General features: G+C 38.3%; 2 protein-coding genes and 1 long non-coding RNA gene across 3 annotated transcripts; 2 read left to right on the top strand and 1 right to left on the bottom strand.

Annotated features, from left to right (window-relative positions):
* The first annotated feature begins 12095 nt into the window (after positions 1 to 12095).
* Positions 12096 to 15304, top strand: LOC108024290 (uncharacterized). The gene is made up of 3 exons (XM_017094190.1): positions 12096 to 12466; positions 12997 to 13549; positions 14315 to 15304. Exons 1-3 carry the CDS (start codon positions 12096 to 12098, stop codon positions 15302 to 15304), a joined length of 1914 nt encoding a protein of 637 aa, XP_016949679.1.
* Positions 15305 to 17927: 2623 nt separating this feature from the next.
* On the top strand, positions 17928 to 22218 carry LOC127012493 (uncharacterized). The gene is made up of 3 exons (XR_007765986.1): positions 17928 to 18030; positions 18321 to 18495; positions 21504 to 22218. It is a non-coding gene; the product is annotated as an uncharacterized LOC127012493 (long non-coding RNA).
* On the bottom strand, positions 18681 to 19966 carry LOC108024403 (casein kinase I). The gene has a single exon (XM_017094315.3). The coding sequence runs from the start codon at positions 19854 to 19856 to the stop codon at positions 18822 to 18824; it is 1035 nt and encodes a 344-aa protein (XP_016949804.1). The 5' UTR covers positions 19857 to 19966; the 3' UTR covers positions 18681 to 18821.
* Positions 22219 to 24611: the final 2393 nt, after the last annotated feature.

The raw sequence follows: 24611 nt of genomic DNA, 5'->3' as shown, positions 1-24611 counted from the left end.
AAACGCTGCCAAGTTGCTGTCATTTAAATTGGCTAATTTCATTCCATGGCATGTGGCAATGTTTTCTGATTCTTCCAGGATGTGTAATTTTCGGCTTGCCCATATAAGATTCCCTCCTTACATTTACATTTAATTACTACATTTAAAACTTCCATTTCCATGCCTCTTGTCTGAAACTGAGTCCGGCTACTTCGCAGCTTTGGCGAGGGCAAACAATTTTAAAGGTAAAAAATGTTCAGATTTTAAAACCAATTTATAAGAAATTTTACACTCTTCAGTCTGACTTCTATTTTTATTACAGCAGCCAAAATAAAAAAATTTAGGTCGGAAAACCCATATCCATATTTTAGTCAAAATACGATTTTTAAAATTACTACATTTGAATTCCATTGGATTGGATATTTAACTACAAGCTCATGGAGGTGTGACATTCTTCATTTGCACCTTTATTCATTACCATCTGGGTTTTTCCAGATGTTAAGCAAGTAGTTACATAACTGTAATGCTAATGTAAAATGCAGTGATCAAGTAGCAGTAACTTTTATTAACAGATGTTCAGGCTGTTTTAAAACATGGTATATCGAAAAACATAGCTCCTCCAGTTCGAAAGCTTTTGGGACACGATGGCCTTTGCTCGGAAAACTTTTCAGAACTTTCCATGTTCCGGAAAGGACATTTTCTGGTTGGGAAATTAATGAAACCAATCTGGGCGGGACTTTGCCACCCCCAACTGACCAACCCCTAAGGCCCACCACCCCCACCCCCGAGGACAGCCTCATCTCTTGGGCATAAGTGCTGGCGTTTCATAATTGCCCTTGTTTGTGGCCGCGTATTAAGTTGTTCTTGTTCCTGCTTCTGCTTCTGTTTCTGTTGCTGATTGTCCGCATTGCGTATACGCCGCGTGGCCAGCGAAAGAGAGGGAAGACGCGTATGGGGCAAGGCAGCGGGAGAGAGACAGCGAGACAATTGCATATTGATTACAGCAAAACTCCCCTGTCGACAACTCTGCAGTGGATAATAAATTTCCAATTATGATCGGTCAGCGGAGGAGTCCAAAAAAAATGCAGAAAAAAAACTCCCAGGCTGCGAAATTTATATGTTGAACAAATTGGATTAATTATGAAACCCTGAAAATGAGGTTAATTCCTTCTGGTTAAATAATCGTTAACTATTCGACCCGGCCTTTAACCAAATCCAATCCCAGACGTCCGGGTGTTTCCATATGGCTGGACACGTGCAACATGCAACGTGCAATGTGCAACTGCATCGGTTGCAATTACATGTGGCGTTAATAAAAACAAATGAGTTTCGGGCGGAGAGATCGGCCGCCATTAAATGTAATTATTTTAATACGATTTACAGTTTTGGACTCTGGCCACTGTCTCACGCGAGAACAACACTGCGAAGTGCTTAACTGGCATTTATGTTTTGATTTTCAATATATGCCATTAAGGGCGTCCTTCTGCACTCGGGGTTAATGCTTCTCCGTCTTTGTAGGCACGGAAAAAATATTCATATCATTAAACATTTTTAGGTTCGCAAATAGGTAAAAGTTACAATATCAATGTAGATTTTTTAAATATAGTTTTAAAAAGAATAAGAAAAAAATCACAAAAAAACGTAAGTCTAATATTCTGTGTAAATTCTACTTATAGAACACTTAAAATAGTTTTAAAGAATAAATAATACATTTTATTATTTTGCCCTGCTGTTACATTTTTTATACACATATACATTAAAGTGCAAAATTGTATAGCCTACTTTTGCGCACCTTCTGCACTCGGGGTTAATGATTCAGTAAAGCTACGTCTTTAAAATCATAAACAAAAATTATTAAAAAAGTAAGATTTTACTATATTATTTTACTATATTATATTAAAAAATGTATTGGGAAAGACAAATTTATAAGTTTAATATTCACTTTTAGGTCTACCTAAAACTGTGTAATTTATTAAAATAATAAATTTAATTATTTTGCTTTGGAAACGTTTTCGGTGGGACGCAGCCGCCACTCCCCAAATTTGGATTCCATATCTCCAAGTTGGTGCGATGATTTGTTGATAAATGTGCCGCTTGCATCTTAGAGATAGTTTGCTTTTCTTGTTTAGCATCCAGAATAATTGGTTCCGCTTTAGGTTGCACATTTTGACGACTCTGGCAATATGTTCTCGGAAGGTTAGGCGTTTGTCCAGTGTGAGGCCTAGGTATTTCGCCTTAGTCGCTTGCTCTATGTCCACATTATTAATGTGGACCACCGGAGTTGTTTTTCGGCGTAACGTAAAGCAAACGTTTACGCATTTGCTTTCGTTGAACAAAACATTAAGACAAATCACTGGCTGTGAGTGGTTCGTTAGCGGCCAAACGCTTCACAATGACCTAAGCCTGAGTCTTGTTGAAGACCAAATATCGTTCTTCTCAAGCAGGTACAACGACCGTCTAACTGCCCACCGTAATCGTCTAGCCCGGAGATTACAGGGGGCTATCCCAATTCGCAGGCTCAAAAGAAGACATTTTGGGCTGCTCCTAAGAGACTAATATGAATATATTATTTACTTGAAACTAGTCGTAATTTGATCTACTCCTATAGACCAAGTTGAAAACTAATTATAATTTATAATTAAGAGATTATTTACTTAAGAAAACATTTAGGTTAAAGGCTTTAATTAGATCTGTTCCTGGATTATATTAAATAAAGATGTTAATTAAAAAAAAAAAAAAAAAAAAAAATTATTTTGCTTTACTGAAAATAAATAAAACTCTAAAATTTTATAGCCTACTCTTGAGCACCTTCTGAACTCGGGGCTTATGGTTCCTTGGAGCTATGTCTTTATAAGCACAGAAAAAATATTCATGTCAATTAACGTTTTCAAAATAGGTAGAGATTACTACATATATCATTCAAAATCAAATGTATTAGCCACCACAATTTCATAGTCTGCTTTTGAGCACCACATAATATTATCAATTTTCGTAAGTAAACCCCTTTTTTTATATTTTTTCTCACTGTGTTGTCGATGCATCTGTAATTGGTATTGTTGCTATCCTGACTTAACCGATTTCGTGTTGCTGTCATTACCGCTATTGCAGCTCCATTGCATTTCCGTACTATTTCGCTCGGTACTTACAGCTTAGTCGCCAATGCGGTCTTTAATGCATTTAAATTCACAGTTTGCTGCCGAGTGAGCTGTCATTAACCTTGTTCAATTAAATGTTGTCACTGCTTACATGTTGTGTAACTACTTATTGGGCTCTTATTTTTACCGTCATTACCACTCATATATAATCTGATATATATCATTATATAGACCAAGTCTTTCGCTCATGTGTTTTTTATTTACAGCACTTTGTTTAACTGCCATTACAAAGTAGTTGAACATTAAGCTAAAATTAGAAAGGTATACTAAGAAATCACATTAATATATTGAGCTATATTTGTTTTAATAATACATTATTAACTATTTAACACTATTTTCATTTAACAAAAACCCCATATCATTAAAAATTCCCCTGCTGACTTTGTTAAGCGCCATCTGTTGTTTGAAAAAATTCAGCTGTTCCACTAAACGCCAGAGGGCGTTTTTCAAAGCTCTCGATAGTTCAATTTATTTACTATTTTGCAATGTTATTGATAGCTTTTGTACAATATTTACTACAAATCCTTAATAAATCATTTATGTGTTTAAATTCCTTGAGATTTCTATAGATTTATTATATATTTAAATATATACCAAATAATTTTCTTTTAAATAAATAAGCATTGCTTTTAAGCCAATTACTTTTTTTTACTAGAAAGTTAAAAATCTATAGGTAAACTTCTCATCCTCTTAAATTAGTAAAATTTTGGCATTTATAATTCCTCGACATGACATGACCTGAACCGTTGAGGTTTTGCCAATTTTGGCTTCATTTTCTGGTAGCTAATCAACTGCCAAATACCCGTGGAAGGGGTTTTTTCGGGGTTTTTCTGGGGCATTGTAATTTATTTGAATGCCTTCAATAAATAATGTTCTGCCCGTCGACGAGGCAGCGGCATGCATAATTTTGCGATGATTGTGTTTTAATTAATGCAACACACAAAAAACCATGGGCCAGGGGGGTTGAGGGGGTGGCAAAAGAGGCGGGAAGGGGGTTAAAGATCGAGCCGTAATAGTTGCAAAAAAACAAGCGGCCAGCAAACTAACAAGGGGCTATTGTTTGGCCACGGCGACAACATTTACATGCACTCGCATTTAACCCCCCCGCGCCCCTTACACACACACATGTGCAGAAGGACACACATATTGGGATGCACAGCGAGAAATAATTTCGTAAAAATAAAAAATAACTAAGAAAATACTAAAATGTCATTTTTTGCGATTTAAATAATATAGGGTAGGGTGATCTATTAATATTTGTTTTATATACAAAATAATATACTTTATGCTCTTCTAAAACATCCATTTTATTTTTTATTTTGGTAACCACAAGATTTTTTGAAGATTTTTTTGAAAAAAAAAAAAAATGTTATTGTTAAAAAGGATCTTTAATTGTTTTTGTAATTTATGTTTAAAAGGCCCAACATTATTTTGCAAACTTTTTAACCAAAGAATAAAAACTAAGAAGAATATTTTGTTTTCTTTTTTATTATTTAATTTTTAAATATAATCAAACGATAAAAAAACATTTAAAACAGCCTTCAAACATAATCATTAAAGTATCCCTCTCTAAAATTGGATTGGATTCCATTCTAAAAGCCATTGGAATTACAAAAAAATTGAACATTGAAATATTTTCAAAGTGTAAAAAATGTTTTTATTGAAAAATTTACCTTCGTAAGCTTTTTAAATAAATTTTAAAAACTTGTTTTCCCGCTTTGTAATTTGTTTTTATTGAAAACGAAAATGTTTTTTGCTTATTTTATGTAACCCAGTTATTTTGATAATTAGTTATAAGAAAAAACAGTGAGAAAAGTTTGATATTTTGTTGCCTATTTTAATGATCAGAAATCTATAAAAATATAAGATTATGTTTTATAAACTAAAAGTAATAAATATCAGTAAATAAATTAAAAGATGTATATTGTTGCTTTTAGTTTTCCAGAGTTTTCCCACTTTTTATCATATTTTTTGTTGTCTATAGCTTTCCCGTAAATGGTACCGTATTTTTTGCAGTGTGCTCGCCTTAGAACAATGGCCTCAAATTAAAAGCTGAAATCAATGGCCGCTCATCGACCCCTGCCGACCCCCTCTCCAATTTTCATTCAGTTTGTTCATCGCCTGCATTAAACATAATGCACGTAATTATTATCATTTTGCGGCAGCTTCTACATGCAGTCACACACTCCGGCTCTCGCCAATCGAAATTCAGGAACCCCCCGATTTTCGGTTGAAACTGCCAATTTATACTCCATTGTGAACTATTTATTAGCGCATAACTTTATAAATGAGTGGTGCTGGACAGGAGTTTTCGAATTAAAGAGGTCGTTGCACATGCATGTACTATATATACAAATAAATCCATTGATTTTGCCATTATAATTCGGACCAAGCTAAGTCCGTTGGCAACAGCAGTGCAGTCGGGAGTTTGGGCCTCCAGATCGGATCATTAGCCCTCGGGAGCCACAGAGTGGGCGATGTGTAATGATTATTTTCATGGATTTCTAATTTGTTGCCCAATTAGCGGCATTGAATTTTACACTGAATGCGTAGCCATTAATCAATGCTTCGATACTTGGACGAGATGACCACTGAATCGATCGGAGCATCGCCTGATTGATTGAGGTCCTGCCTAATTGAATTACTAGCTTGGTGTGTATTTCAAAGTTGAGGCAAGTATGCCTCACTTCTCTGTGGAACTTATTGGGAAATAATTGTCTAATAACCGGCACTTGAGGCTGACTCATACTTCAGTTTTAATTAACTTTGTGGCATCAATTTTGAGTCGATTTAGGGAACTCAAATTGGGAGTTTATGTGGCGGATATTTTTGATTTAATTAAATATTTATCTTTTCGGTTTTGAACATTTTTATGTATAATTTAATGTATTTAGGGGCTTGTAAAAAATCTGCCCTGCTCTGAGTATTTTTATTTATAATTTATTGTGTTCAGGGGTTTATAAAGCAGCCATTATTTATTAATTAAATATTAATCTGTCCTGTTTCAAATATTTTTTTTTTTTTAAATATGTTTTTTATAATTTAATTTTATATAATTTAAAGGAAAAATATAATTTGGCAGATATCTTATATTTTGAAACTGTATTTTAATTTTGTTTTTGTAATATTTTATCTTTTTTCATAAACTTAAGTTAAACAAAAATAAAAATATTTTTGCTGACATGGCTATACTTTTTCAGCTTAAAATTAAAAAAAAAAGAAAATAAAAACCATGTCGACCTAATTTTCAATTCAAAGCCATGTCATAATTGTTTTCCCTTCAAATTGTAGGCTTACATATTTGCCATTGTATGTTTAATTTAATATTTACCTTTTTTTTAAATAATTTCTATTTTAATTGATTTAAACATTTATATGTTTAAATATTTTTAATTGTGATTTATTAGCTTTTAAATGAGTGAAGAAAAATATGGCATTTTCGCCAGGTTTTTAACATTAAAACATTTTTGTTTCTATTTTTTGTGAGTTCTTATAAATTGTTATACTATCATATAGAGGTAAATTAAAAATAAATCAATTTAAGGTACCATTTAAACTGCCATTAAATGCCCTGGGAACTATTTCGACCTGGTTCTCGAATCACAGCCTTATCATAATTGTTTTCCCCTTAATATTTTTTCATTTCATTGGCTTTACTCTCCTCGGACCTAAGCTGTTCACCTGGCAGGAAGACAAAAACGAAGGAAACCCCCATGGGTCTGGATAATCCAGAGTAGTAGATATGGGTGCGGAATGGCTGCCTCAATTGCCGCTGTCCCCGGAGAAAATAAAGAAAGTCCCTAATCGCATTTGACTTTACCAATATCCCCAGCTGGCATGCGAGCGCAGTCTTGGCTCGCCCCAGTTTTCCACTTTTCCTGGGCTTTTCCCTGGGCTTTTCCTCGGGCCTCGGCCCATGTTTGTAGCGACAAATATGTGTAGCCGGCAGAATGCCAACAATATGCAGGTGCATATTGTAAAGGCAGATTGTGGTTTGTCGTTCCGAGTGCCTAACAAGTGCCAGCAAATGTACCGTGAAGAAACCATTTAGGATTAGTTTAATATGATACACAGAGCTGAAGGCAGGCGGAGGAGGTGCCTAGATAACGCTCCTGGAATGAGCAAACAGTACTTAAAACTGCCGGGCCAGGACTACTTAAGACGGGGGTGGTCGGGAGGCAGGAAAAATACAGCAAAAAAAAAGAAGGAATTTATATATATAGAGAAAAAGCCAGAAGCAAACGGACCGGGGACTCTGGCAAAATATTGGTGAGATAAAGCCAAGGCTCAGCCCGAGCTGCACAAAGGAAAAAAATGACAAATTTGCAAATGTTAAGACGGAAAGAAAACATCAACATAAGTTATAGGCTTAGTGCGTAATCGTTTTTCGCAAAGGACCAGGCCAGAGTCGAGCCAAAAAAGTGGGTGGTCCTCGGTGGTTGGTGGTTGGTGGTCGAGGGCTGGTGGCTGGTGGCTGCCATGTGGCAACATGGGTAATGATGCCACCAGCGAACAAGCTGTGCGATATTTGCGGTTTAGCTGGCAACTGGCAACTGGCGAATCTGGCCAGGAGCAGGGGATGGGGGCAGGGCGGCTCCCAAACTGGGGCCCGGCATTAAGTATTCAGGAGATATGCGGTTCGATGGGGTCATCCAAGGTGCACGACCCTCGATGTCGTTAGCCCAAGAGATTCAGCCGTCAATGGATACTCATTTATGCAAGCTAAATACCCATAAAATATATTTTATGGGTTTCACAGCGGTTTGAACCGTATGAGAAAGTCTTATAAATTATTATGATCATATCTACTGTTAAATTAATATTAATTGTTCTTAAAGGTTTCTAGGATACAAATATCAATGGAACCTTATTTATACATATAAATATACCTATAAAATATATTTCATTATAATTATTATATTAGAATCCAAAATAAAATAATTTTTTATGTGTTACATTTAAACTTCAAAGAACTAAAATATTTTATTTTAAATTTAAGTAGTAGTTGTGGTAGTTCTCAAAATGTTATATGGTGCCCAAGATAAAGCTATTAATGAAACCCCATTTATAGGGCTTAATAGACATTTAAAATCGTAAATATTTTGTATTATGTTAAAACCTTATTAGCACCTCCTATAAATGATTTTGTTTACCTTTTTTTAAATGCCAAAAAATTATTTTGTTAACTTATATATTATAAATGTAATTATAATATATTAAAAACAAATTCAACTTAAAAAATCTTACTAAAATGCTTAAGAAATTTATTTATTCACTGAAATGTATACTTAAATAGAAAATACCAATCCAGAACAATTGATATTAAACTAACTTTAAAAAATATTATTTTAAAAAGGTATATTTTAGTATATAAATTATATTTCTTAGTAGTACCTTATTTTATGATTTTAAAATTTGTATAAAACATTCTCCAACTTATATTTCCTGGTCGTTAAACTTTCTATCCATGTTCATGCCGTAAATCACGATTTTCCAGCATGTAATTGACATTCGGAGTATAGCCACTCCATCTATCTGTCTCAGATCTCAGATCATCGACTTATCTGCAGGCCACGGATACCTTCTGCCTCCATTAGACATTAGCCATGCGGATTTCCCTGGCTATTCAAATTAAAAATTCATAAAAGCAGAAATGCGAAATTATGATGATAAAATAAACACAGAAAAGAAGCCGCAGACGGGGCGACGGCCAGCGACAGGCTAAAAGAGCCGGAAAAGTGCACTGGCAGAAAAAAGAGTTATAAGTTATAAGGCAACAAATTAGAAAAAAATGATGGGATATCAATTTAAAATTATATTTAACATTTTTTAAATTAGATGATATCCTTTTTTAAACGAAATTATTTTTATTAACAAAGCGTGGACTTAGAAAAAATGTTCAATTTTGAAAACGTAAATATTCGAAGAGAAAAAATAGATTTTAAATATATTTTTGTAAAAAATTTGGTAAACAAATTTTTTAAAAATTTATTAGAAGCGTGAACTGAAAAATATGATAATTAAAATATTTACTAAATTGTTATTGTAGAAGCTTTAAACTATTTTACTATTTAGAGATAAAAATATAAATAATAAAAAATAAATTACACATTTTTACTTAAGCCTCTTATTAATTTCTTGATAATGCTTATAATAAAATACTATAAAAATATTTAATTAAATTAAAATTTATATGTAAACTATATTAAATTTAATTACAATTTAGTTTAAGATTTCGAAGGGTTTCTGAATAAAGTAAGTGGTTATACAGATATATCTATAATAGCACATAATTTTTACTCACAGTGTACATCCAGGAGGCGGAGTGCCGAGTGGGTGGCGAGTGGGAACAGAGTGGGTGGTGGGTCTGAACGTGACATTGGCCGGCTACTGTGAGAAAAAGCCAGCCGCAGATTCGGACCAGCTCCGGCGACTTGAGCGCTGATGATGTGGATAAAATAAACATGGGACATTGGTTTCGTGGAGGGGCGGCGAAGTGGGCGGAAAAGTGGGCGGAGGCTGGCCGAAAGGACGAAAGCGTGTTTAAACATTAAAAGGACCATTAGATACGCCTTAAAGTATGCTTCAAGTAGATTATCTTCCATCAGTTTTGTTTGCTTACTCGGAATTGTTTCGCTTCATTTTTCTCGTTTGCAAACACACACATAAACCAGGGTTTACTTAGCCTGTGAGCCAGTGTGTGTGTGGGTGGGTGCGCTTTTCTTTTGGCCAAGGGAAAGCATCTTTCCGAGGAGAAAGCCAAAGCCAAAGACGAAGAAAAGCCCGAGACGAAGACGACGTTATTATAAATTGTGCGCGTGTCCTTGTAAAATAACATCTAGTGAACCCAAAAGGCCCTAGAATCACCCAGAGCCACCATAGACCACCCTGAACCACCCTAGAACACCCAGCACCACCCCGCACCACCCAGCACCGGCCTGCACCACATTCTGGTCAAGTCGTGGCCCCGGCAATGCTTCTTAAATTACCAAGAAGTGCGCTCTGGGTGCCTTTCCTTTCGGCCATGGCTCACGGCTCATGACTGATGGCCCAGTCGCCGGATGGGCGGTGCAGAGTGGGTGGTGCCACCCACCGCCCCCACTCGCCAGCCTTGACTCAATTTAAAGCCATCCAATTGCTCGTAAATTTCTATTTCCGTCCTTGGCGACTCGGACGCCCGGAGATCGAGAGGTTTATCTTGAAAGAACATCATGGTCTTATACCTGGCGAAACGCTTAAGCCTCTGTGCCGGGGAAAGAATATTATTTAAGCACATTAGGTTTAATTTAAACGCAGCAATTAAATGAATTATATAATTTCTAGCGGTCATTTAAGTAGGGAAAAAATACTACTTATTTGTTGAATTATCTTTAATTTATGAACATCTACTCAATAACATGTTTGTGGTTATTTAATGGTGAGGTAATCTATAAAATAAATATTTAAATTTGAAAAAGAAATACTGTTTATTTATATTATGTTAAATTTACACACGAAAATTGAATGAATTACATTAAAAAATCGTTGATGCTTAATTACATTTAAAAAACAGCTTTTAACATTTTTAAAAGAACTAAAAAAAATGTGGTTATTTTTTGGTGAATTATAATATAAATAATTAAATTTAAATAAAAAAAATAAAATTTAAAATACTCTTTAATTATATTATGTTTAATTTACGCCCTAAAATTGAATAGGTTACTTTAAAAATCGATTATGGATCGATTATCGAACAAAACAAATGTGTATTTATATTTTGGAGAGGTAAAAATAACATTAAATTAAAAAACTTAAGGAAAATATTTTGGCCAAGCTTCCTCAACTAAATAAAAAAAGTAAATTACCAGGATTTATAAGAATGCATTTTTTTACCGTCATTTATAAATTACATTTTACTAGAAGCAACTTTCTGTTAAAAATAAAAATGAAACAAATAGTAAATGGTTTCTGAAGTGCGGCACATTCATTTAGCAGCACTTGAGCTCTGTTTCCTTTTCGAGGACGTTTTCTGTCCTCTTTTCCTATGAAACATGTACAATCGATATTGGAATCTTGGGACTATCCGCAATTAATTAACACCTGCAGAGTCCTCGATTCTCGTCCTTGCTGCATATCAGCTGAGTGCTATCACCAATTACATTAGCACTACATTAGCAATAACATGTTTGTGGTTATTTAATGGTGAGGTAATCTATAAAATAAATATTTAAATTTGAAAAAGAAATACTGTTTATTTATATTATGTTAAATTTACACACGAAAATTGAATGAATTACATTAAAAAATCGTTGATGCTTAATTACATTTAAAAAACAGCTTTTAACATTTTTAAAAGAACTAAAATATATGTGGTTATTTTTTGGTGAATTATAATATAAATAATTAAATTTAAATAAAAAAAATAAAATTTAAAATACTCTTTAATTATATTATGTTTAATTTACGCCCTAAAATTGAATAGGTTACTTTAAAAATCGATTATGGATCGATTATCGAACAAAACAAATGTGTATTTATATTTTGGAGAGGTAAAAATAACATTAAATTAAAAAACTTAAGGAAAATATTTTGGCCAAGCTTCCTCAACTAAATAAAAAAAGTAAATTACCAGGATTTATAAGAATGCATTTTTTTACCGTCATTTATAAATTACATTTTACTAGAAGCAACTTTCTGTTAAAAATAAAAATGAAACAAATAGTAAATGGTTTCTGAAGTGCGGCACATTCATTTAGCAGCACTTGAGCTCTGTTTCCTTTTCGAGGACGTTTTCTGTCCTCTTTTCCTATGAAACATGTACAATCGATATTGGAATCTTGGGACTATCCGCAATTAATTAACACCTGCAGAGTCCTCGATTCTCGTCCTTGCTGCATATCAGCTGAGTGCTATCACCAATTACATTAGCACCGCTTTGCAGATGTCCTGGCAGCCTGGCAGCCGGAGTCCTGGCATTCAGTCATGCGCCTCGCTATCCTGTGGCTGTCCTCCGGCTGCCTTCTGCTGGGGATTCCAGTTGGGGCATCGAAAATCGGCCAGGACCTGCTCATCTCGAGGATGGGCCCTTGGCAGGATGAGCTGCACACCCGGATGTTGGCACAGGCCACGAGTTACCTGACCAGGCGGTACATAGCCGACAGGATCAACACTTTGGTCGTACGGCGGAGTTGCCAGGGATGTCCCTACGAGATGAGCCTCCGCCAGCGGCAGCTCGTCGACCAGGTCCTGGAGAGCCTCGCCCCCGATCTCAGTGTCCTGCTGCACAGGGGCAAGCAAAAGGAGACCTCCTGGGAGTACACCCTCTTCGTGGTCAAGGACCACACCGCCTTCAAGTCAGTTATTAAGGTTATATGAAAGTTTTCGGTTTATGTTATATCTATATATATAATATGATTAATTTTTTTTTTAATTTATTTTTTTTGTTTCTTTTATTTGAAACTGTAAAATTAATGATATATAAGACTGCTGAGCCTTTTGATTTTCTTATGCTTTTATTGTTATATTAAATATTTTTTTATCATTTTGAATAATAAAAAAAAATAAATAAAAAAAAAATAAAATTTACATAAGGAGAAAGCTTAATGTTTTTTAAAAAATAATCATGCAATAAAAATATAATTTTTTATAAATTGGGAATTATTGCATGCAGTAGTATTCAAAACAGTGTTGATAAGTTCTTTGAGAAACAAAATCTAGGGTTGCCATTGTTCACAATAATCTTCTTATGATGTAAATAGCTACTTAAATAAAAAACAGATTTTTATTTTATTTATTTTGTTTATATTATTAGCTTATTATGTATTAAATATATTATATTTCTTTACCTTTGTACAGTTTCCTAAAGTGTCATCCACTTTTCCAGAGGAAAGGCTTTCTCCTTTCCCTACGAGCTGCTGGAGCGGGAGTTCTTCTGCCTGGTGGTGGTGACGGAGTTCCAGAGCCCCGAGACCGTCGAGCGGACGGTGGGACGCATCGTGGCCTCCAACCTGCGGCTGCCCCTTGTCAACGTGGCCGTGGTGGCCCAAATGGAGGACGGCTCGGTGGCCACCTACAGCTACAAACTCTTCAAGGCCAACTGCAAGCCGGGCATCACGGTGCGGCGCATCAACCACTTCGACAGGGCCACCGGCAAGCCGCTGGAGAAGATGCCCGATCTGTATCCCGTGCGCCACGGCCACCTGGGCGACTGTCCGCTGAACGTGGGCGCCAACCACCTGCCGCCCCACTTCATCTACAGGCGGCACCGCCACCCGGCGCCCGCCAACGAGATCGTGCCCGCCCAGGAAGTGTCCGGCATCGACTGGGACCTGCTCCAGCTGCTGGCCAAGGCGCTGCGGTTCCGCATCCAGCTCTACATGCCCCACGAGCCCAGCCAGATCTTTGGCGAGGGCAACGTCTCCGGCTGCTTCGCGCAGGTGAGTTGGTGTTATATTAAAAATAAATATATGCATGCAAAATATTAAAGAATTCATTTTAGATCAAGACTAAAATATAGTTATTATTATTTTCTTCTGTTGCCTTCTGATCTGTACATCTTCAGTATAGCAATAAATAATATTTGGAATTAAACAGCCGCTGCTTCCCATTTTATTGCCTTTTTATATAATATAAAATTTGTAATTTGTAATTGTAAATATTTTCATTAATAGAAGAAGAAGAGCTGTAAGTTTAGTACTTCCTATTTTCTATAAAAATGTAATATTTTCTCTATTATCAATGGGCTACATTAATGTTGTATATAAATATATTAAAAATAGGTGACATTATAAATTTGAAACAGTTGATTTGATCATAATAAGTATTATTATATAATTTTAAATTCTTATTTTTGATTTAAAATAAAATTTATTACAGATATTTTGTAAAATACCATATTCAATATTTAAATCTTCTTATGGAAGTTTTTAATTTTCTTTATTATACTTAACAACTAAGCTACATTTTTGTTTGGTTAGTAAGACTAAGTCTAATAGAATTTAAAATTGTTTTGTATTATAAAAAGGGGGAAAAATATTTTCATAATGAGATGGTAAATAATATATTTTTAATTGTTTTACTATTTTATAATATTTTTATATAAAATACTTATGTAGTTAAAGTTTAAGAGATTTTCTCTATTTTTTTAAGGTTTTTTTTTTATTAATTTTAATTGGGATTATTAATTTTTTTTAATATTTAAGCTGGCCGATGAGCGCGTGGCCATAGCCATCGGTGGCCTCAGTGGCTCGGACAAGCGCCGCTGGCAGTTCTCCCGCTCGACGGTGTACCACCAGAGCCACTTCGTGATGGTGGTGCGCAGGGATCGGTACCTGGGTCGCTTTGGACCCCTGATCCTGCCCTTCCGCGGCAAGGTGTGGGGCGTGATCATAGTGATGCTCCTGCTGGCCATCCTGGGCACCTGTGGCCTGAGATCCCGCCTCGGGGTGCGACGTCCCCTGGAGAACCTGCTGCTGGTGAGCGTGGGCAACCCGGTGCCCATTCACCGGGTGCCGGGAATGGGATTCCTGCGCTACCTGCTGGCCAGCTGGCTGCTCCTGACCCTGGTGCTGCGGTGTGCCTACCAGGCGCGGCTCTTCGACGTCCTGCGCCTCTCGCACCACCGCCCCCTGCCCGAGGACCTGCTCGGTCTGATCAGGGACAACTACACCCTGGTCTCGAATGGCTACCATGACTTCTATCCCCTGCAACTCACTCGCCGGCTGGGGGAGTCCTTTGCAACACGCTTCGAGCGGGTTCAGAGGGCACCTCCGGGCGAGCGACTGACCACCATTTCGCTGATCAGCAATCTGGCCTACTGGAACCACAAGAACCGGAACATCAGCCGGCTGACCTACGTGCGCCAGCCCATCTACATGTACCAGCTGGTCATCTACTTTCCCAGGAGCTCCTTTCTGCGACCCGCCGTGGATCGCAAGATCAAACAGCTGCTCAGTGCCGGCGTGATGGCCCACATCGAGAGGCGGTATCTGCAGTACGTGGACAAGCCGGATGTGGCCGCCAACGACCCGGACCTGCTGCCCCAGATCACCCACAAGATCATGGCCGGGGCCTACCGCATCCACGCCCTGGTGATGGGCTTGGCCACGGGGATGTTCCTCCTGGAACTCCTCTCGGGTCGCTGGGATGGCAAGCTGCGCCGCTGGATGGAGTGGGTGCACAAACCGGACTAGGGGTCAGCACAATAACTTCGCTTTTTAAATAGCATAAAATGTATACAAAATAATTAATAATTTGATTAACATTCTTTACATTTTTAAATTGATAAAAAATTACAGTTTATAATAATCCATTTTAGACTATTTTATAAAAAATTTGACTAACCCTTATGAATATTTTTAAAGGTTCTTCTTCTTAAAGCTTGCTCTAGAATATATTTCTTCTAAAAAGAGACAACAAAAATATACTCTTAATGCACAATGCAAAACCTCAATTTAGATTAAAAAAATTAATACAATTAAAAGGGGATGTGAACATTTTTTTAAAATACAAAATTACATAGTTAGTCAAAAAAATAATAATAAGAATTAATTATAAGAACAGTAAAAACATGTTTGCTTTTTCTATAAAAAGTGTTATTATAATTATTAAATTGTCTTTATTTTAAATCACTACTAAAAATGTCTAAAAGTATGCAATGAAAAAAAGATTCCGCTATTAGTACAACTTCTGGTCTCAAAATACAAATTTGTGTGTTTTAGACACCTGTAGAGATCTCATTTAATTATTTCTATATTTTTTTTATCAATTAAAAAATATAAAAAAATAAAGACCAGATAATTTTTTAATGGTGGGAGAAATTGGCTAATTAAAAGCGCCGCCTGAAGTGCATTTCTCTGCTTATCCTGGCTTCTAAATTAAAACCGCCGAAGGGAATAGCCCACAAAGCCACCAGATGTTCCAGTTCTTTCTTCATCGATGGAGAAATCCGCAGAGGAATCCGTGGAGGAATCCGAGGAGGAACCTAAGTGGTTGGCGCCTAAGCCGGACATGCTGCACTTAGATGGATTTTTGTGCGGTGGCCGGCTGGCCTTAAAAATTGATTTAAGTCTTGTAATGCAGGCGGGGTGGATCCTCCTTTTATTTCCACCCGGTTTTTTTTTCTTGTTTTTACCCAATCTGCCTGCACCACTCCACCGGCCACTCGGCACCACTCTGCACCACTCTTAGCCATGTGTGAGCAGCGGCAACTGGCCAACTGGCCGAGCGGCACGGAGCGGCACTTGAGTTAAGCTGTGCAAACGTTTGCATAATCACGTTCCAATTTAAATTGCTCTATTTGCCGGGGCTGCCACTGCCCACTGGCGTTCCGCCCACCCAACCACCCAACCACCCAGCCACCCATCGTTGTCGCCTCTCGAATTGGAAAAACCGAACCACTTTTATTAGCCGTGGGTGGGCATGTCTTCCACACCCCCATCTATCCATCCATCCATCCATCTATCTATCTCTATATCTCTGTACTATATGTATCTGTATCTGCCCCATCTGTTTGCGGAGACTGGGGAAAAATGGAATTCCGTTTTTACTTGGTCGCCATCCATCTGTGTGTTCGCTCTTCAAATCACTGTTTCCTGTCGGTGCGTAAACAAAAGGCAACAGTTGATAGTTCCGAGGAAAAGCCCATCGATTTGATTTACATAGCATGCATATTCCGTCGAGAAGCAGTCTTGTCCGACACAAAGTCGACATAAAAACATTTCGGTTTTAAATGGGGCAAGAAGAGCGGCAGAAACCAGCCGGATATCATTTATTTAAATTAATATTTACAAGGGGGCAGAACTTTAAGCATTCAAAGTACTTTACAGTGGCTCCCAGGGAGATTCGGACAGGTGAAAGTATTATTATTATTTCAGCAAGTTTTTTCATAATTTGTAGATCTAACATAGCGAATAAATGTAAATAAATGCAAAAGACCTTTTTTACGCTCTTGTCAAAAAGGAGGTCATCAGATCACGGAGAGCAATACCTCGTTGTTTAATTTTCAATCCATTGCCATTAAAATCTTGAAATTTTTAAATTTTGACTTTTTATGCAAAAAATCCTCATACAAAAAAATAAGAAAATTTCTCAAAAAATAAATTTTCCTTGAAGTGCTAGGGATCGATAGTATACTGCGCCAGCTGCCCGAGACAATCGGTCTTTTAGGTCTACGCCTTGATTTGGCAAAGCTACAGACAAAAAATCACCAAAAAATGAGTATTTTTTGTCGAAATTTGAATTTTACAAAAATATAATGAACCCCCTTAAAAAAATGAAAAATATTCGCAAAAATTAAATATTTCCTTAACTGATAGGGGTCGATAGCAGAGGTCGTCAGCTGCTCGAGACAGTAGGTCTTTTAGCTCTACGCCTTGATTTGGCCAGTCTACGGACGAAAAACCACTAAAAAAGGAGCATTTTTCGAAAAATTCAAAATCCCAAACATAAAACCTCCAACAGAAAACATCCAACTAACAACTTAAGACATGTTGAATGTTTTATGTTTAGAAAACCTTAAATTATGCAAATATTAGGTAATATTTACATGCAAAATTCAATAATTTATTTGCAACATGTAACATTCAACATAAAACATCCAACTAACAACTTCAACATGTTGAATGTTATCTGTTGTAAAAAAAAAACCTTCTATTCTATTCAATTATTAAGTAGTATTTAAATTTTACAATGGCCACGTCAGCGAATATGTAAATTACAAATTAATTTCTTCTGCGGGAGCTTATAATTCCCAATTGGTTCTAGCTCAAAAATGCATGACCTATGGGCTATGGTCACTCCCAAAATCAGTTGACCGGAAGTTCCGCCGAGTGTTTGTGTGTGTGTGTTGGTGCCTTTGGACAGATCACTGGATATATGTGGAGGTGGACCTGGAGTCCAGGATGCAGTGCATCACCAGGTATGAACCTTATTTAGGTGTTAGTTAAAAATTTACAATCACCACTTAAGGTGTTCTTAAGCGACTTTCAATGTGCAAAATTTATAAATCTATAATCAACATGTAACGTTCAACATGAAACATCTAACATGAAACATCCAACATGAAACATCCAACTAACAACTTAAGACATGTTGAATGTTGTATAAATAACCTTTAACATGTAATTATTATGTAATACTAATGAATTTTACAATTGGCCACGTCATTGAAAATTTTAATAACAAAGTGATCTCTTCTTCTACTTCTAGCTAAAAATGGTCACTCGAAGAACCAGTTGAGCGGAAGTTCCAGCGAATGTGTGTGTGTGTATTGGCGATTGTGGACAGATCACTGGATAGATATGGAGATTTTGCATTGATTACTGGATTTATAGAAATGGAGATGTCGTCATTCAAGACTCCAGAGCATCGAAAACTTCTTCAGGTATGTACCCTAGTGAATTAAGTATTTTTAGTTGCCCATTAAGTACTTAATACTTAGTTTAGTCTTTGAATCAGAAAAGCCTTAAATCAGAACCATTTTAGTTGGAAATCATATATTTGCTAATGCCAAAAAATGGGGTATTTTTTACAAACATCTGAATCCCATGTTTCTTTCCCTAAAAATAATTTTTTAATGGAATATAAAACCCCATTTATTTTTTCAAAATCCCACTCGTTCCGGAAAGTGAACTCATGAATTTGCAGTGACTATGAATTTGAACAACACACTTTGACTCGTCTGGGCGGGATGCGGGGCATCCCTCAAGTTCATGGCCAGTAGTTGCACTTCTCGTCCTTGACGATCGGCTCACCGCTGCGGCCCTCGTCCTGCGGCTGCTTGGGGGGGAAGACCCGGTGGCCGATGCCAGGATTTATCTGGGTGTTGTGGAACTTCATCATCAGCATGTCCCAGTCGTAGATGAGGCCGGGCCGGAGGTTGAGCCCGTTCCGCAGCATGCGGAACATGCGGCAGATGTTGTCGTAGTGGGGCCTCTCGTAGAAGCCCATGCCGCGGCAGTAGTTCAGGTACATGGTGAACTCGCAGGGGAAGCCCTCGCACAGCACCTCCACGCTCACCGAGATCTTCTTCTCGTGGATGCGCTCGTACTTCTGCATCTTGGTGGAGGCCTTCATGTCCTGCCAGGGCAGCGAGCCCCTGTTGAAGTACATGAGGACATAGCCCACGGACACCATATCGTCCCGCCGCGAGGATTCGATGCCGGCGTGGGCGCAAATGGAGGCATATCGGGCGGTTCCGGTTAGAGGACGTTCCTCACGATATGGTATGTGCACGCCGGTGGTTATGTCCTGGAACTTCTTAGACAGCCCGAAGTCTATGAGGTACACCTGCTTGGACATGGTGCCCAGACCCATCAGGAAGTTATCCGGCTTGATGTCGCGGTGCACGAAACCCCGGCTGTGGACGTACTCCACGCGGCGGAACATCTGCTCGGCCAGCAGCAGCACCGTCTTGATGGTGAAGGCCCGCTCGCAGAACTGGAAGAGCCGCTCCAGCGAGGGTCCCAGCAGGTCCATCACCATGGCCTGGTAGTGCTGCTCCTTGTGGTAGTACCTGATTCTGGGCAGCCCGGGGGCGGGCCGGAGGGCCCTGTACAGGCGCCGCTCGTAGTTCAGCTGCGGATGACGCACCCGGCTGCTCTCCACCTTGATGGCCACCCGCTCGCCGCTGTGGATGTAGATGCCCAGGTAGATGTCGCCGAAGGAGCCGCAGCCGATCTTCCGCACCACCTTGTAGTTGCCGATCCGCACCTCGCGGCTTTGCGACGATCGCAGTCGTTCCATTGTCTCGCTCTCGGTTCCGGTTGGGATTAGGTCGTTTCCGGTTTGGATTCAGGTCGTTTCCGTTTCTAGTGTGTTTCTATATCGATCCGAACGCGGCTACTAGAAATAAGTGTGTGAGTAGGACAGAAAAGTCATAGGGTTCTTGGATCCCTAATTATAAATTTTAAAAAGCAATGGTATAGTGCATTATTCATAGATAAAGGAGATAATTGCAGTACTCCAATGTTCATTTAAATAACTTGTATTTTATTAGTTTATAATATGGAAATTATTATTAATTTAAAGATTTTAAATCCATTTTTTATTAACGTTTTACGTTCTATAAATTTTTAGAAATCTCATAAAACACATGTTCAAATTTAGGCAAATGTATGCAATGAAATGAAATACCTAGTTTTTGGACTGCCATTACTTAAAACCTTTAGTGTTACATAATCACAGACACAATTATATTCTGGAATATAAACCTCAAGTGGTTTCATGGACCCCCTAGAAACATAATACATAAATTGATTGGCATAAATCACAACAAATTGATTTGAAACGTAGAGTCCTGGACGATATTAAGTATCCGCCCCGTTGATCGTAGTTAGGAGCTGCACTTTAACTGCGACTCAAGCGATATATATATACATATACATATACATATACATACTTTAACTTCGACTCAAGCGATTCCCTGGCTACTCTCGAACCCAATCCTTTAATGTGCCATCCTGTCGGCGCTGTTTGTGTGGGTGTGTACTTGTGCGTATCGATTATCCTGGCAGACGGCGGCATCCGTAGACGGAGACACAAATGCACAAATGAGGAGGATGTCGAGGAGGTGGTTGGAGATGAGGTTGGGGAGCAAGATGGGGATGAGGGCAAGTGGAGGCGACGAGGACGGATCAACTAGCCAGTAATAATGTCTTTCGCTGAAATTTGACATTTTGGCTATATATCACTCACATTGTGACAACTGGCAACTTGGCATTCAAATATAGCAGGAGCACCAGGAGCCGGGCTCTCAGATGTTTAAGAACAATAAATTTGTGGGCCTTCGGCCTGTGCGTGCGCCCCCTGCTACCTCGGGCCTCTTTCACCGCCATATCCCCCGATTTGCCTATCCCCCGGATCGCCCCGAACATATAGACGTGTATATCCCCCCGGCAAATGTTCGGCAGCAGCCTTACTGGCCGTACTGCCTGCAAACCCAATGACAAGACGGAAGCGACATATTTGAACTGGAATGAAGCGGGATTGAGGCTGCAGCAGGGCCCATTATCATCATCAGTACAGAGAGCGAAATTAAAGGGTTAAAAAAGCTTAAAAAGGTTTAACATTTATTGTAAAGTGATACTAATATTTTTGATATTTCATTTTTTATTCTAAATATAAGTAAATAAAACAAGTTTATTATACAAATTTAAAATATTTTTAATAATTTTTTTAAATGATTTTTAGTTCTATTTAAAAAAGAACAGTTTCCAAATCTATAGTCAACGTGCCTAAAAGTATGCATTAAAAAAATAACACTGTTTTTTTAGAATGAATCCGTTGGAATTTCGGACTAAAAAATATGATTGCATACTTTTCTATGCTTATTTAAATGATTTCCAACAAGCTTCTGATTGATTCTCGATAAATTCTTTATTTTTCCCACAGTGCCCGAGCAGGAACGAAATGAAGAGCTGGAAGCCTGGCATTTACATCATAACATGGCCGCCTGATGGATAGACAGATAGCCAGGCATTAGCATTAGTGGCCACCACAATGGGCATGCCGATGATGATGATATTGGGGATGATGAGGACGATGGCGGTGGCTGCGATGCCTGATGAAGATGATTGCCATGATTACGATGATGGGCAGATGATGATGACGACAGCCAGCTCAACTGGACGAGGATGAGCCAGGAGCTCCTGTGCCTGCCTCAAATTCGGATTTGGTCTCCGATTCGGATTCAGATTCAGTAAGCGATTCGCAAACCTATTGCGATGCCGGTTGAGATCCGGACTCAAGCCTAGACACTCCGTCTGGGCGTGGCCGGCGCTGATGTTGAAACATGCGGGTGAATTATCTTTTCATTTCATTTCCATCAATGTCGTCGTTGTCGTGGCTTTCGGTACGACTGCTGTTGTGGTGAAAATTGCCACTTCCATTCGCCCGGACGACTCCCCCCTTTTTCGACCACCTGCAGCTTGTAGTAACAACGGCCACACATTCGCCAATACGGGGGACTGAAAGTCGCCATTCAATTGTTTGGCTTGCTGTGTCCTTTTCGCCACGCCCCCGCGGCAGCCTCTGAAATTTTGGGGCATCATTAAGAAGGAATTGGGGGCCATTAAGGAGATGCCAGCACAAATGTCGCCCATTAACAGGGTCCTGTAAATTAAATTGATAAATTTTAACTAAAGTCTAGCGGAAAGGTAAGTAAAACATACCAAGTTCGAAAAATAACTACCTAAATTCTCAGCTTAAACTAGAGTTTTCAAATCTCTGAAAAAGTTTACCTAAAGTATGCAGCAAAAAAATAAAGAATCAATTCATATAACTTTCTAAGATCGCATTCCGTCTAACTGCCCACCGTAATCGTCTAGCCCGGAGATTACAGGGGGCTATCCCAATTCGCAGGCTCAAAAGAAGACATTTTGGGCTGCTCCTAAGAGACTAATATATATATATTATTTACTTGAAACTAGTCGTAATTTGATCTACTCCTATATACCAAGTTGAAAACTAATTATAATTTATAATTAAGAGATTATTTACTTAAGAAAACATTTAGGTTAAAGGCTTTAATTAGATCTGTTCCTGGATTATATTAAATAAAGATGTTAATTAAAATAAAAAAAAAATAAGATCGCACACATTGCTGCATACTTTCAAGCGCCTCTGCATAAAATACCCCTTTCTTCTGTTGTACTTTTTAGAATCCATTTTCTTAAATAAATTAAATATAATTGTAAGTGCTTCGATTGGTAATGCAGGCCGTTAACCCCTTTCCCTGACGTCCAGCTTAATTTCCCCCGTAATCGATAGCTTTGCCGGGTGCAAATGAGTATTAATGAATATGAAACTTATCCTGTCGCCGAGCGAACTAACTTGCCAACGTGTCGAGAACAAACGTGACAAAAGTTTATGTAGAACCGGCAATTGCAGGGCCAGAAAGAGACGGCGAGAGACAGACGGCACGGCCGCGAAAGAGACGGCCATAGGGGGGTCAGAGAGAGACACCAGAGGGAAAGAAGTCCGCTTTGATGGCGCTGAAGTTGGACGAACAACAAACAGCAAAATATAAATGACTTTAATAGCTCATCAATGATTCAGGCGGAAATCCGGGCTGTCCAAGTGCAGTCGGTTTATTGGATACCGGAAAGGCATTATGTTGCTCTCTCTCTCTGTCTCTCCTGCCCTCTGCCCGTCCCGCTCTATTTGTGTATTTGTTTGATTGTGCCGACTGGAGTAGTCTGACTTTCTGGTCTGGGGTTTTTGGATCGAAACCGTTGAGGGGCCGGGAGGAGGGTGCTCCGAGGTTCGGGGCCTGCCGTCTGCTTATCTGCAATGATTTTCACGCTGCCTCCGAAAAGTATGCAACAAAATTTGCATATTGTTTTGCTCCTGCCTCTGCCCCCTGCAATTTGTCCCGCTCCCTGTTTTTGGCACCCCTTCCATCAGCTCATCATCTGCCGTTGCACGAGAAGAAAAATTGGTTCGCAATACGAGTATACCATGCCTCATAATGAATCTTAAACGAAAAAAACAAAAAAAGGTGTCCAAAAGTATGCAATGAATATATGATTTTCCCCCAAAATGAGCACAAACAATCGTGCTTACTTATAGACACCTTTCCCTATAATTTTAAAAGTACACATTTTTAAAATAAAACAACAAATAATTACTAAAATATACATTTTTTAAGGATTAAATTTTTTTGGCCTTACATTTTTTTTAAAGATGTTTGGTTAGAAGAGTGTTATAATAAATGGTTCAAGTGGTTATTTAATATTTGTGTATCTTTTTTTCAAAACAAAATATATTATTGAATCAATAAATTTTAGTAAACTCTCATTTTCCACAGTGCGTTCTGGCATATGCAGCCCATTTGCATTTGTGTCCAAGTCAACTCTCACTTCAATTGCCCCCCTTTACACCTGTTCGGGCGAGTGTGTGCCGTGTGTGCATTTGCATCATTATTATCATCATTATAGATGGCACATGGCCAGTTTCCCCATTGGCCATGTGACAGTAGCCGCTTGGCTTTTGTGTCTCATTTATTATGCAAATCCGAGCCAGGGGTCGAAAACGAGGCGTGTGGCAGGCGTGGGGTTAAGTCCGGATGAAGGGTGGCCGATGGGAGTGGGATTGGGATTGGGACTGGGATTGGGGATCGGGGACAGTTTCCTTTATTCCTTGGCTGATTGTCCGGTGGTCTGGTCAAAGAGTTCAAGTCCTGCAACAATTATGCCGCAATAATCATCGATGTGTTGCAGTCTTTGCTGCCACATGTAGTACATGCACTCTGGCATTTGCGCAGGAACAATAATGCTTATCGCATATTAATGAAACGACAGCAAATATTACAAATCAACGCAATTGGAAAATTTATTCAGCTCCCTTTCCTTCGCCGCAAATGTTATTTAAAGTTTCGGCAAACACAAATCGAATCGGACAGAAGGGCTTTTCAGTAAATCGAAGTCTTGAATACACTTCTCAGGCCAGAGATTGTTATTCGTCTATATGTATGATAAAATAGGGCACAATTCAACCATA

Source organism: Drosophila biarmipes, chromosome X (genome assembly GCF_025231255.1).
Source record: "Drosophila biarmipes strain raj3 chromosome X, RU_DBia_V1.1, whole genome shotgun sequence".
NCBI classification, from domain to species: Eukaryota; Metazoa; Arthropoda; class Insecta; order Diptera; family Drosophilidae; genus Drosophila; species Drosophila biarmipes.
This window is presented reverse-complemented; position numbering and strand designations above follow the sequence as displayed.